The 16174-nt window shown below is 33.0% G+C and overlaps 1 protein-coding gene across 1 annotated transcript; it reads right to left on the bottom strand.

The window, feature by feature from the left end:
- Window positions 1–4208: 4208 nt before the first annotated feature.
- Window positions 4209–5220, bottom strand: LOC141671828 (small ribosomal subunit protein eS27y). Its single transcript, XM_074478208.1, has 4 exons — window positions 5064–5220; window positions 4857–4958; window positions 4730–4758; window positions 4209–4541 (listed from the first exon to the last, which is right to left on the bottom strand). The coding sequence occupies exons 1-4, from the start codon at window positions 5064–5066 to the stop codon at window positions 4415–4417; spliced, it is 261 nt and encodes an 86-aa protein (XP_074334309.1). The 5' UTR covers window positions 5067–5220; the 3' UTR covers window positions 4209–4414.
- Window positions 5221–16174: the final 10954 nt, after the last annotated feature.

The raw sequence follows: 16174 nt of genomic DNA, 5'->3' as shown, positions 1-16174 counted from the left end.
GCTCTCGTGATATTTTGTTCATCACTGAGAGATAACAGTTCCAGATTGTAACAGAGTTTATTGTTTCAATAAAGTTTGTTTTCTGTTACATAAGTTCTTGAAGTTTGATTTGATTGTAATAAACACTGTATTCATCCCCTCTACAGTGAAAGTGTGACCTAACAATAAATCAGTCAAAAAATAAAAAATGAGTGAGTAATTAGAATTAGAAGGGGTGAAAAATGGGGAGGAGTGAGAATTAGTGGAGATTAATGAGTGAGAAACGGAGGATAACAATTAATAAGAGAGAAAAATAGAGAATATGAAAGAGGAGATTTTAAAACAATATTAAAAATGAGATTAAATAAGAAATTGACACATACGCAACCATGACATCATCATAGCATAATAACTTGACACATTAGTTTGGATGACAGATGAACTCAATTTTAGTATATTGTAGATTAGTTGTAATTAGGCCGATCAATGGATCAAGTTTAGATTGGATCGGCCTAAATCCATATCCATATCCATTTATTTTTTCAGATTTGGATTCGTATCGGATCGGCTCCGGATTTTTTATAGGCCGATCCATATCCGGATCCGATTATATCACGGATTTCGGATCGGATATCCGCTCTATTTATGTATATTTATTTTTTAACTTAATTTATTACAAAATGTATTTAAAATTAACAATTTCAAAAAATATTAAAATACAAGTAGAATACAACGAACTCCAACGATAAATTACGAACTAAAATTCCCTTTTTAAAATAAACATACTATTGGGGTGTATAGTATTTTAATTTTAACAATAAAAAAAAATGATGTTGCGAAATGGAAGTGTTATATGAATTGAGATATGAGTTATGCGCCTCTAAAAGTAAAAGAACTATGATTATAGAAATGGATCGGACTCTAGAGACCAAACTCAACGAAATATAGATAATGAGACTTGACTCAAGGATAATACGTTTAAAATTAAAATTATTAAAAATTATTTTTATTACATTATATATATATAAACCGGATCGGGTTATTAACGGATCGTTGCGACCTAAATCCATATCCGATCCATTTATAACCGATTTTTTCTTATCGAATCGGATTCCAGATCAAATTTTTTAATAGGTCGATCCATATCTGCTAAAATAGTCTCGAATCGGATCGGGTCGGATCAGATTTTCGCACTATTGATAGGCTTAGTTGTAATGATTACTTGTAATTTTTTTAAAAAAAATTATTTTATTTAGGGTGATGATGAATTCTTCCTCCATCCCTCCCAAATGTTTACATTTGGGCTGGGCATGGAATTTTAGAAAAATGATAAATTAGTGGAGAAAAGTTAAAGAATTGAATAAAATAGTGAGACCGATTAATATTATACGTGTATAAAGTGGGTATAGTGGAGAGAAGTAGTGGATGTGATTATTTTAAAAATTATAAAAACTTTACTATTTTTGGAAAAATTTGAAATCTAAACAATTGGAAGAGACGTAACAAAAAAAAAGTGTAAACAAATTGGAGGGACAGAAGGAGAGGGAATATTTATTAACAAAATATGTATTGATTTGATTTTTAGCATTAGGTTGAAGATCAAGAAATATAAGAGCATCTTCAAGGGTTAATTATAATGGTTAGCTAAAATATTGTAAAATAATGGTTAGTTAAAATTTGCTGAACCTCTAAAATGTTGCGCTCTAATGTTGTTAGCTATAATGGTTAAGCTATATTTCAAAAATAGTATTTTAATATTATTTTCAAATTCAAACGGCTATAATAACTATATTAAGACAGTTCCCTTTCATGAGCTCCCATTCTATTTTGGTAGTTCGATCGCGAATAATGATGGTACATTGAATTCAATTTACTGCATACATATGATTGTGTAACTTATACACAAAATCAAACTTGTAACTTATGAAATAATGAGTTATAACAATGAATAGTTATTTTAATCATCATATTTTAAATATGTATTTAATGGTATTAATTATTAGTTAAATATTAACATATATATTTTATATTACGCCTCTGTCCTATTTTGAAATTCAATTCGAGATAGTGACATGAAAATATTAAAATATATATTTTAAATTATATTTAAATTCAATTCGAAGTAGTGATATGAATTTATTTGTTTTTATGAAATTTTCATTTTATAGTTTATTAAAATAATTTTAATAAATAATTTTGCTAAATAAATATATAAAGTGTCTATGAATAATTTTGGTAAAAGTGGTGGGATTGGACCTTGAGTGTATTTGATAACATGGACACTGAAAAGTTGGATATGGTCATATAGAAGACGTGCAAGGTAATTCAATTCTCATCCTGCTAACAGTTTGAACCCGTTGAAGCCAAGAGCGGTGGTCGGTTGGAGTTGCTACATCTAAAACTTTAGCTAATAAGAGTGTTTCCGTGAAGGGATATATTTTGTGAACGTTTTGTATATTTGATTTAATTTTGATGTCAGTTGAATTTAATTTGTATCGTTTTGTATATTTGATATAATATTGATGTCAGGTCAATTTAATTTGTATCGTGGCTACCGAGTTAATTTAATTTGTAGAGTTGAACATGTGAATAATGATAATATGATTGTTTTTTCGTATACTTCTAAAATTTTTAAAGCGGTGATGCCGCACAGAAATCTTCATCTATCTGTATCGTTAACCAAATCAAGTCTAGTGTAAAAAAAAACAAGCCAAGTCTTGGCAAGGAAACACACTTCTGCAATAGGCAAATATTGTACATATCAAACGGAATGCGTTCATATAAAGAACTGGAGATATCAATTCCAAAAATCTAGCATAGTTCGATGCTTGGACGGTCCCAACAGGGTAATGGACTACTAAACTAACCACCAGGCAAATATAAACAGTCATGACATATTACAACTGATTTCAGTTGCGATTTTTTTGGCATGTTCTAACTTATAAATACGGCTCGAAATCATATTTGACTACTAATGTGTGCAATCCATAGACATGAACAATTTTCCATGAAAAAAAAAACAAAACTTTGTCAACCGAAATCGAAAACTGTATGCAGATTAACAAATTCCCTCCAGAGTCCAGATGAATTCATTCAGCAATTTATTTTAAATAGTTCAGTTTCATTGCCAATAGAAAAAAAAGCATTACTACCACAAGCATTACTCCACATCTTAATGATATGATGAAAGCAAAATGGCACAAAACAGGACAGATCCTTATCCATATATGTATAAAAAGCATTACTACCAAATATCTGTAGGAATGTTTATGTTCACTTCCACAAGCTAGTAATAATGTATTCTACTCAAAAAACTTAACACAGAACATCCTACACAAGCTCAAGTCATGACCATATACAAACTCATCTACTTGTATAAAGTATTCAAGCAACTCAATCATTGTCAAAAGCATAAATGGTTAAACAGTTCCAACTTAAACCTACACTTCCAAGTAATGTGATACTCCAGGTGGCAGACTGGAGTATGTTTAATACAAAAACTGGTAGAGACAATGGACGGGGTATCAAACCAAATGAATAGAATTTCCCCATTGTTGAAAACTTGTTTCCAGCAAACACAAGTTCTGTTTGCAAACAGTCAATTCAAACACTGGTTCGTATATGGAATCAAACCTAGTTGGTGGTAATATGAGGTTACTAAAGTATAAAATACATATTAGGAATGTACACCGGCAACATCAGTAATGTTAACATGCCAAATTTTTTTTGTTATTTTCAGAAAAATCTCATAGATAAAAACATACTGTCCAAGAATCACCCTATCCCTAACAAATTCCAATCTAAAGGAAGGTGTGTGAATATCTCAAATGGACCAATTAAATGACTACCCATACAAGACATTATACACAATGACATGCCATAAATGATATAACCATATATTTGTTTCCTCGTATTTATCAATATCATTTTTATCTACGGAGTATCATGTACAAGCATATATTATCAGGGATGTTCACTTCTTTCAAATCAGAATTGTCAAATTCCTCCGTGGGTTTACACTTTGATCCTTCAGGTGCCAATTAGACCCTTACGTAGTTAATACACAGTTAAGCACACTGACAGACGCAGCATAATCTTCTTCTCACAAGGTAGACGCACACAAATGGGACATCATTTTTGAAAACTAGAATACGACACACATATACAATAGCAGTGAGATCAGAAACCTTGAATATAACTCATGGCACTCAATCATAAACACAAACAAATGCAATATTAAAGCACTTAAAATTATAAGCCAAAAATTCCATTCAAATTTCCCAACAAGGTCTGTCTACTCGAAACATAATCAAGCTAAGCTCCACAATACAAGTTACGCAGAATAGAACATTACATAAGAAACTAAACGAAAAACTTAATTCCCATAAACACTGACCAAACTGAGCCAGCACCCATTAATTCAAATCAAAACAGATCAATCACTCTTCCTCCTGAAAGAGGATCCTTCCGTGAGACGAGCTCGGCCTCCAGTTGGCTGGCACAACACTGTCTGACAATTTCCACACACCACAACAGTTTGGGAGTGGCTAAACACAGTAGTACTGCAAAAATCATCAAAAACCCAACAATCATATTAAAAAATCTAATCTTTATGAATCCAAATCAAATATCAAATGAAAAATCTAATCTTTACAAACCCAAGCCAAGAATCAAATTAAAAATCCAATCTTTAAAACCAAACCAAAAATCAAGAATCAAATTAAAATAAAACATTTAAACAAATACTCACATGTTAAAGCAGCCTTGACATTTCACATCCTAAAAAATACACAAACAGAAACAAAATCAGAGATTCAACATAAATTATTTAAAAAAATCAAAAAAATTAAAAACAAAAAACAAAAAAGATATAATACCATGAAGAAAGAATTAGGGGTTTGCACAAGGCGCTTGAGCTTGTGCTTCCTCTTCTCCACATCAGCTGGTGGGTGCAACAAATCAATATCATTTGAAAGAGTCTGTCAAATTCATTAAAAACACATTAGTAAAAACAACAATAACTAATTTGAATATAGATATGTATGTGTAAGTGTTTGTATTGTAAAGGGTATGAAGAGACTAACCATTTTTTCAGATGAGGCAGGCACTTGAGATTTGAGAAGGAGAAAATATAAAGTGCTGCGCTGAGATTTAAGCAGAGGAGAAGAAGAAACCCTAATATTATTTTATTTATATTGGATGAATGTGGGCTGTTCTCCTTGGGCCTCAGATGATTAGGAGGACTTTTCATGCCTTTGGGCTTGTAAATAACCAACTTTCAAAAATTCGTTTTCCAAGGGCTTCTTTTATTTGTCCCCGATTTGTCCTTTTTTTTTTTTTTGGAAATCTCCCCTATTTGTCCTTAAAATGACTAAATTGTAGTATTTTGATGGGCGTACTTTAATTTTTTTGCACGTTAATGCGTAAAAGTAGGTCTCTATTTTTAAATAATAGTAGTTGACTTTTTGACACACATGTTTAATAGTTTTGATTATATAATTTAAATTGATTTTTTTAGAATTATTTTTTATATATAATATTAAATTGATTTTTTTATTCAAGAAAAAAATTAAATATTATAATTTTAACTATGCAGTCAAATTTTCTAAAAATATGTGACATAAAGTCAAACATTAATTATTTAAAAATGGAGAAAGTAGAATTAGCAAGTGATGGTGAAACTTATATTTTATTACAAATCAGGGGCGCGCCAAGTCAATTGTCTATATTTCGTTAATATTGATATTGAATATGATAAAAATGGTTCAAACATATTTTTTCTTTAATTCTTTCCTAGAATCAGGTATCTATACATCTATGTATTTATATTATTATAATAAATACAAAATATTAAAAATTTTGAGTTATCCTATGATCACTCAATTCATAGCCGTCAGATCAAATTGACAAAAACCGTTAGACTTAATCTTAAAATTAGTATTATTTAAGAAATATAAGGTTCGAATCCTGACAGTAACATATTAAAATTATAATTTACAATATATAATGATAAAATTACCGTGTATCACACGTGTTGTATACGATTACATAAATATATCTACAAAATCCAATATAATTGAATCCAAATTTTGGTTAATTAAACCATATTTCAACATTAATTCAATGCAATAAATATTCTTATATATTCAACAATGGTCGGCAATATAAGACTAACTTTTTGATCTAAGGGTGATGAACAATCATTGAAAATACGTTTTAACCGTAAGAACAACCTTTTGATCAAAGTGCTTTAGATAATCATTGAAGATACCTTATTCATGTCTTATATGTTTGGAGTTTGACGACTAAAATTATTAACTCGCTTAGTAGATGAGATTACAAGTGTATTACTCATATATAACCCACTGCCCTCACGAATTAAGAATCTATTTGGCTAGTTTTCAACCACCAACATGGGAAATTATTAAATTACAAACTATTTAGTTTTTTTTTAAAAAAAAATCACCAAAATATATAAGTGTCCAGATATGCCATAATTGTAGCATTTAAACTTTGATTTATCTACCAAATTCTTATTGGTCTGTGATTCTTTCCTGAATGGCATTGAGACTGATTTCCCTCTCTTGAATTTTAAGTTTGAAAACCTTTTTGAAAGAAAAGCAAAATGTTTATCCATCTCTTCAAATTTATATTGTGTAGAAGAGTTGTCTTCATCTTCCACATCCAACTATTTTCCTTTAACTGACTTTGATCTTGATTCCCCGGCTCATTTGCTTGAAGACTCCAACTTTGATTCCATTAGCTTCTCACAGGTAATGGATACAACAAGAGCTACAAATATACCTTTTCTTTGTCTTTTCTAAACATACTCATCATATTGCATTTCTAATTCATAGGTCTTCAAAACTCCATACAATTTATCCAATGTGTAGTACTTGTACTCGTTTGAGTTTTCAACTGAAATAATAGTTATTTTCTTCTCATTTGGGAAAACATTTAAAAATTTCATATTTAAATCTTTTATTTAGTAGATTCTTTCATGCGGTTTCAAGTCATTTAATAATTTCTGAAATCTGTTGAATGTTTCACTCAAACCTTTACCAAGTATAGAGTGAAAGTATACATATTGGTGAATCATCAACAACATCTTATTTTCTCTGACTTGGTCTGACCCTTCACATGGTGTTTGAATGGTTAAGGGTGATAAAAATCGACATGACCCGAAACTCGACATGAAAAAGTACGAATTAGGGTAGATTTTTCTGATTTCGAGTCGGGTTCGAGTTGACATAAAACTAACCCGGAAATATTACTTAAAATATTACATAATATAATATTTTTCTAATAATTTACATAAAAATCACTATTCAAATGAAAATCTTGCAAATCTCATATATTTTACATGTAGAACATTTATGTTCTGCAATGTAAAGATGTATGTTTTGCAAAATAAATATGTTATGAAGAATAATATGTTTTGCAATTATCTACTCATAAATTGAATATGTTTTGCATAATTTTCATTAAAATAGTGATGCTTGTGCAAGATGATTCACAAAATAAAATGTTCTGCAATATTTTACGTAATATTTTAATTGCAGAATGTATGTGAACTCTAGGACTACACAAAAAATGAGGACTATATATATATATATATATATATATGTTCATTCTCCTTTATCCATGTGTGTTGGCCAAATAAGAAGCCCAACAACATTTAAAAATCACCCAACATCAAACAAAACCTTGTCCTAATTAATTTGGTAGCCACAACCACTACTCATCTTAATTTTTATCCCTTTTCAAAATTTCTCAATTTTTCTTCTTTTCTTCTCTCTCTCTTAACTCTTCTTTTACTTGATTTCTTTGTATGTACAAATATGTCAAGCCATGATTTTATAGGTAAAGTAATAATGAATCGAAGATTGTTGTCAAGACATGCATGTACATAACAAGACTAAGTCACTTTGACAACCCTAAGAATCAGTTGTATGATAATCTTATTGTATTTTGTATTTTTATTTCTTGAGTCCGTAAAAATGCTAAATAGATTAGACTGGAAGATTTTTCTATGAACATCCATCAAGTTAAGGAATAAACTCTGGAAGAAGATCAATCATGATCATGCCTCAGAGAGAAGTGTAGAAGCTTGGAGTTGAATAATGTTGTTCTTGAAAATTTATTCTAAGTCACATATCGACAAGTCACAAATCAAGAAGTATAGAGATGTATGTCGAGAAGTCAAAAATGACTAATATGAAAGTCCAAAGAGATATCGACAAGTCAATTTGCTTGTAGAGAACCGGAGATATAGACAAGTCAAAGTCTATGTAGAGAACTGGAGATACCGATAAGTCAAAATCTACTTGTAGAGAACTGGAGATATCAATAAGACAAGTCAAAATCTGCTTGTAGATAACTGTAGGTATCAACAAGTCAAAAGTCTATCTAGAGAACTGGAGATATCAGCAAGATAATCTACTTGTATAGAACTGAAGATCTCAACAAGTCATAATACTTATCGAGAAGTAGAGATATCGATAAGTTATTTTACTTATCGATATGTGACTTCTCTACACAATAAAAGAGATCTCGTCAACAACTTCAAAATTCAGAATACAGACAACTTGAAGATCCAAGATTATCGGTCAACAAACAATCTTATCACTGAATTGAAAAGTCTACAAATACATCTTGAAGAATGCAAGATCAAGGGCCAAGATGAACTGGACAAATGAGGGTCACAGACCTATTAGATTGTATGAAGATTTATTACACTAAAAGTGGTAATAGATAAATAGACTTTAGAATATGTGTTAGTCCATTTTAGTGTAATCTTTGTAAGTCGTGCATGTTGTTAATAGAACATGTCACCGGATGTTTAGAAGTAACAAAAACAGATCTAGAAAATCTTGTACTCTCAATAGAATTAGCTGAGTTCTTATTTTTAAGAACACAGATTTGTAGCACAAACAAATCTGATTTAATATAAATCAAGTGAGTTTTTGATAAAATACTTGTGTCTTTACATTCAGTCTTTTATCACAACATATTCAATTCTAGCCTGTTAAGTTCTAAAAGCCAAAAATACTTCAAATAATCAAGAAAACAAAGAAAACACATTCACCCCCCATATGGTTGCACTTCATACCTAACAAGTGGTATCAGAGCAAAATCTGAAAGTAAACAGATTAGATCTTGGAAGTATGAGCGCACAGAAACTTAGCAATACCAAGATCCCTGTCTTTAACAAATTGAACTACACCTTATGGAAGAAGAAGATGATGTTGTTCATCAGGATGGATAATCCACTATACATTGAAATTCTCAAGCATGGACCCTTCATTCATATGGTAAGAGTACCTGAAACAACTGATGGTGATATGGTCATTCTTGGTCATTTTGCTCCGAAAGATCTATTTACATATACTGAACTAGAGAAGAAGAAGTTTCACTTGACGGTAGCTTGCAACTCATTCTCATTGAATCTCTTGATAATGTCATGTATAACAACAGTATCAACTGTGAGTCAGCCAAACAGATCTTGGAAAAGATAGAGATTCTGTGTGAAGGTACTGAAAAAGTGAGGTCAAACCAAAGAAGAATTCTACTATCACAATATGAGAATTCCAGTATCACAATATGAGAATTCCATGGCTAAACCTAAAGAAGGCATTACTGAGGTCTTTGAATGATTTAACAAGTTGATAAATGACTTGCAACTTCATGATAAATACTATGAAGCTGAGGAGGCCAACCTAAAATTTTAGTTTACTCTCCCTGAACATCTAGAACAAAAGATCTCTGCAATAAAATAAGGGAGAGATCTAGGGAGAATAACTTTGGAGGTTTTGTATGGCATTCTTAAAACCTATGAGCTGGAAATGATGTAGAGAAAGTCATTGAAGGTGAGTCAAGGACATGTTATGGATGTGTCAAGTGCCTTGATAGCAAATAACAAGAAAATAATTGAAGATGAAACTGAATCCCAGACTCAAGTTATTCAAGCTGTTGAGCAGAAGAACAAGGAACCTAAAAAACAAGTCATTCGGGAGTTGGAAGAGGATGAGTATTATACTTTTGATGAGTTGGATGAAATGAACCAGTATATGACCTACCTAGCAAGAAAATTTTCAAACATAAGAGTCAAGAGGCCTAAGTACTTCGAGGGTAAAGGTCAATCATCCTATAACAACACTTGAAAATGAAAGAGTTAGACAAATGCAATTGGCAAAGGTAGATATAAGGCAGGATTTATGGACAAATCAAAGATTTGATACTACAACATTGATGAACTTGGCCATTTTTTCACAAAATGATCGCTTTTGGGTGCAAAGTGGAGGATACTCCGAAGTCTCCTAATGAGGACACCCGTTGACTACAGAGACAAAGCTCCCAAAGCACACACCAGAATTCACCCCACATCCCCAATGAGAACACTCATTGACTACAGGGGAAGGCCTTCCATCCATACATACCCATGGAAGTCTCTGACCACGGACACCGCCTTCCTGTGGTTGCATTACAAGAAAGAGTTCTTCAATAGAGTACCTGCACCAAATAGGTTAGTGATAATAATCTCCTTCTTCCTTGAATAATCCAAAGAATCTGTTAGGTAATAAATACAACACATGGGGGGTGAATGTGCTTTTGATATTTTTAAGCTTTTTAAAACTATTTTGGATATGGTGAACAAAGCAATTTAACTTGTAGAGATATAGTGTTTGAACAGAATTAATAAACATGCACATAAACACAGTATCTTCAAAATTCACTTAATTTTATATTAAAATCAAGTATGTCTTGCTACAAATTTCTGGGTTCTTTGTTGATAAAGAACTCAGCTTCTTTCTTAAGAGAGTTACAAGAAAATCTAGATCTGTTTGTTATTATTAAAAACAAAGGACCAGTGTTTACTTTATAGATTAGTAATATAGGTTTACACAGCATGCAACAGAATGTACTAAACCTTACTTTAAGTTATCTAAAGCTTTCCATTTCTGGCTTAGTGTATCTTTGTAAATCGTGTATGTATGTGACTTTGCTTTGTCAATTAATCTTGGCATTTGATCTTGTACTCTTCAAGCTATTTTTGTAGACTTTTCAAATCAGTGATTTATTTGTTTGTCGATTTGTTAGGTCCCAATATGTTTGTAGAAGGGGGGTTGAATACAAACTTTACCGTTTAATCGAATAAAATGCGGAATAAGAATTGAAACAAAATTCAAGTTAAACAAAACTTTTATTAAACTTGAAATGAGTTACAACAACGGTATCTGTTACAAGGAATTAATCTCAAATTAATTATCACAAATTTAGAATAAATTCGACATAAACTTTTTCTATTTTTGCAATAATTAGAATCAAATGCTAAAAGCGATTTGAGATTAAGTTCTAGGGATTTTGATCCGCTAGATAGTTACACAAGAACAACAAAAGAATTTCTAGTGGATTGGATTTAACAATAACTGCTAGAAATAAATGCTCTGAGGATTTTACAATAATTTCTCTGCTTCTGTTTGTTTTGTGTTCTTCAAAATGGTTGGCTGTGTATTCAAGTGTGTTTAATGAATGTCTTCTGCTTCTTTTATCATAACAGCCGAAATGGAAATGAACTGCAATGACAATCGGTAGGACTATTCTTTTGAACTAACAAGACTTTCGGTAGGACAATCAACTGTACTGGCATGACTTTCGGTATGACTATTGATTGTCATACCGATTGTCATATTAGTACAATCAAATTGTCTTGCTGAAATTAATAACAGATTTTTAATCTAATAAAAATTCTAACAAGACAATTAAATAAATTATCATGACTTTCGGTATGACTATTGATTGTCATACCGATTGTCATACTAATACAATTAGTTTGTCTTGTTTGAATTTAAATAGATTTTAAACCAATTAGAATCCTGAAAATCCTTAATATTAATTCTGAATTAATTAATCAATTAATTCAATTAATCAATAAATTAATCTTTGCAGATATAATTTATTTTCTTAATTAAATTATATGACTTAATTAATTAATAGAGAATTAATACTAATCTTGAGCAGCATCTATTCTTCTGAATATCTTCTAAAAATCACTAAAATTATGAATCAATTCCACCACTTCAATGTTGACACTCGATGTACTGTCTGGTTCATGAGTGACTAACTTCCGTGACGTTTCTTCATGTCTTGACTTTGATACTCTGATTTTCTTCAGACTAAATCCTTGTAACTAATTGATACCCTGACGAGATCTCTGTCACTTGATTAAATCCACAATCTTGATTTATATCACTGAGGCTTGATCAATTTCTTGAGCTTCTTCCAGTGAATTAAGTCTTCAAGTCTGTAGATGAATAATGTTCCTTAACCCTTTGACATATGTTACTTTGTGAGATCTCTCTGACGACAGATCCACTATTTACTTATTACATTCTTATTTGAGTTGAGTTAAATCCTCGAATAAACAAATAGGCTATGACATATGCCTTTCAATCTCCCCCTATTTGCTTGTTAGATAATAACAACAAATACCTAGAGGATAACTCAACTAACAAATAAGAAAAAGATATAAACAGTAATGCAAAGTAAATAGCAGAAAAGTTCTGGATTATATTTAACATTTTCCAGATTCCAAAAGAAATTTACAAGTGAATACAAGATAGATGTTCCTCTAGCCTGAACATATAACTACATTAGTCTATCTTGATTCATAAAGCTCTAATCATATTACATTGAGTTTTGAGCTAATTGACTTCAGTTGTCTTCTCTTCTGACTTCACCTTCTTTTAAATCTTGAAGCAACTCTTTGTCAAACACACGATCCTTTTCTGAAGTGAAGCTTGCTGGTCTGACTGGTTGAACTCCAACTGACTTCAGCTTATTCTTGATCTGATTGTACCTTTTAATATTCTTTTCACAATAAGCTTGAATCAAATCAGCAGCTTGAGTCTTCAACATGGATGAGTATCCAGTAGTTCTTAAATGATGTTCCATCCAGACCAGATGCTTAGCTGAGTAGTCTTTAAGATATTGTACATCTAGCTGACAGATTTGAAGACAATCAGACTTAAAGAATCTCACCTGATGAGGATTGTTGACCACTTGAGGACTAGCCCTGCTGGCAAACTCTTTAAGCCTTTCTCGAAGAACTTCCTTCAATTCTGAGCTTCTTTTTACCTTGTTGAGAAGAACCCAAGTCTCTGACAAAGAACGATTCTCAAACAGATGAAGTGACACCTTGAAAGATCCTTCACTCTGACAATATACAAAAATGCTCATCTCATTTAGGGATCTGTCAAAAGCAGCTGTGATCCTTGAGACTTCAGTCTTGATAGCATTCATGTACATGTCATTGTTAGGATTTGAGATTTCCAACTTGTCAAGAAGATGTAGGAACTGCCTATCATTGTTAGTGCTCAGCTGAGGCATATCAAGTACTCTCCTAGCTTCATCCCATTTTTCACCAATCTTCAGTCTGACATCTCTTCTCCTTTCTTGAGCCTTAATGTCATGAAGACGTTGCTTTTGAAGAGTTTCTGTTCTTTGTATGTCTTTCCTCATGTCAATGATCTGGGAGACCTTTTTGAGTTCAGCTTCTTTTTTTTTCATCTCTGACTGCTGCTGCTGAAACTCTTTCTCAAAGATAGGATCCACTGAAGCTTCCTCTTCCCATTCTCCAAAATCACTTTCCTCTTCAGCTTCAAATAAACCATCTTTATCTTCCAAGACTGGTTCAGTGGGAATGTCAAAAATATCAAAGTCATCCTGTTCTCCACTGTAGTAGACATCATCAGCCTTTCCTTTGTCTCCAGCAGAGGTATCTTTTTCTTTCCCCTTTCCACTACTCTCTTTCTTCTCCCCCTTAGTTGAGGGATCCTCTACGGACTTTCCCTTAGATCCTCCATGACCTCCATCACCTCCCGAGCCTGAGCCTCCACCAGACGGCCCTTCAAAGTAAGTCCTTTGTTCTTCATTGGGACAGTGATAATTTTTGATCATGTAGTACAGGTGCTTCATCCCTTCATTCAGATGTTCTATACCTATCTCTATCTTTAGAAATCTGGAGGAATCCAGTGAATGATTCATTTCAACCAAATCTTCAAGAGAAGTCATCCTTATATGTAGAGAGCAGAAGTTAGAAATGTCATCAGCTGATAAAGTTGGAGTTTCCTGAATGGAATTGAGCTTTGGTGTGACAGTGTTCTTGAGATCTGAGATATCATTCCTTATGAGTGCCAGCTGATTGTTGACAGAGGTGGAAGAAGAAGACCGTTCAACCACTTGTGCTTTGAATGATTGAGCCTCAGCTTGGCTTTTAGCAAGTTCTTCTTTTAGAGCAGCAATTTGAGTTAACAGGTTTTCAGTATCTGTGTCTGTGTGTGCTCTCACCTGAATTTCACTCGTGTTAGGTTCACTCACCTCACGTGCTTGTGTTTCTCTCAATATAATTGCTCGTGAGGAGTCTTCCTGTTGCTGTTCTTCTATACCTGCAGTTAAAATCACCCTAGCCTCTTCAAGAGAGGTCAGTGGTGGTGCAATGGGAATTCGCGAGTCCCGATCCTCAGTCAAACCTATCATTTTATGTGAAATAGATGTCTGAATTGCTTCAGGGATAGATTGACCGAGTTGCCCTCCACTTTCTCCAGATAAATCTGCGAGTGGAGAATCCCGTGAGGGAGCCAGAGGTGTTTGATCTGGGAGGGGAGAAAATGACTCTATTAAGGGTGGCTGAGAGTCAGATTTTCCCTCAGAAGCATGTGACTGCTCTTCTGCCGTAACTATGGCAGGCACTGTAACAGACTCTATGTGCACTCCTTGCTCTGTGTCCTGAGTATCATCTGTGGGTATGTATGGTTCCATTGTGAGTAATGGAATTGTGCTTGACTCAGTACAAGATGCCATGGCCCTATGGCGAATTTCAATAGATTCATCCTGTTGAGAGAATGTCTCTAGTAACTGTTCATTGGCCATTTCAAAGTCCATGTCCTGTTGGGAGGACAATGATGGGCTTTCAGATGCCTCAGTATAAGTTCTTCTTTTCTTTGGAGGAGGCAGAGCTGAGGGTTCACTCACATTTAACAATGCACTACTTCCTATTAATCTTCTGGGTAACATTTTAGACAGTGGGGGAGAGGTTGAGATAGGTTGTGACTCTGTGTTTGGCTCTATGACCTGAGATTGAAGTTGTGGTTCTACAACTTCATGGTCAGTCCTATCGACCACTGGGGGTCTTCCAACAGAAGTAGGAATGGAGTGAGAGTGAGGAATTACTACCTGTAATGGAAGAGCATCTGATGTTGGAGGAGCCTGGGTGGCTTGAACCACTGGAGGTTGAGGTTGTTGTTCATGACCGGGAAGATTGAAAATAGGTAAGGGGATATAAGTGGCCATGAAAGCAGATACAAGTACTGGAACTTGCATGAATTTGAAGGTTGTGTCTTGGCGGGTGTAAATCTTTTTGCTTACTGGAGGGGGTTCGGTTACTGCAGAGTTAGCAAAAAGGGCTTTGTGCTCAGGTGTGAGAAGATGATCTGCTATAAGCATGAGAAAACGAGCATAGTAACATGATACCCTACGATTTGTAGAATGATCACGTAAAGTAGTAGTGAGACGTCTCAAGAGAATGGGAAAAAGTAGTTTGCCAAAATTGATCCTTTGATTGAAAACAACTGCAAGACCAATATACTGCAGAGTGGAAGTGATGTTGTGAAAGTTGGATTTAGTGCAGTTGGCAAACACTTTAGAAAGTGTATCGAAGAAAATATCCCATTCAGACACCAAATTGGATTTTGAAAGTTTGGTTAAATTGATCACCCCCTGATAGTGAATAGCATGGAAAAAGTTTGTGATATCATTTTCAGAGGGCAAATTACAGAAATTGTCCAATGGAAAATTTAACGCTTGATTGATGACTGTTTCATCAACTATATACTGTGTGTTTGCCACGGTGAATGAAAAAGATTTTGAATCATCGGCCACAGTAGAGGTTGTGCAAATCAGTCTAAGCAGATCGACATTTAAAATCACATTTGATTTAATAGCAGAGCTAAAAATCGAATGGTCATTTAAAAATCTAATCCATGGCTTAAATTTTTCCACATCACATTTTTCTGGATTAAAATAACCAACCTGATTATGCGCGACAATTTGGAAATTGAGAGCCATTTAAAATAATAATAAGACACACACTTTCAGAATTTTAAGAATAATATTAAGAAAATTCGAATTAATTAAA

The sequence above is a fragment of the Apium graveolens genome, chromosome 7 (genome assembly GCF_009905375.1).
Source record: "Apium graveolens cultivar Ventura chromosome 7, ASM990537v1, whole genome shotgun sequence".
Taxonomy (NCBI): Eukaryota; Viridiplantae; Streptophyta; class Magnoliopsida; order Apiales; family Apiaceae; genus Apium; species Apium graveolens.
The sequence above is the reverse complement of the archived record's forward strand: the minus strand, read 5'-3'. Positions and strand labels throughout refer to the sequence as shown.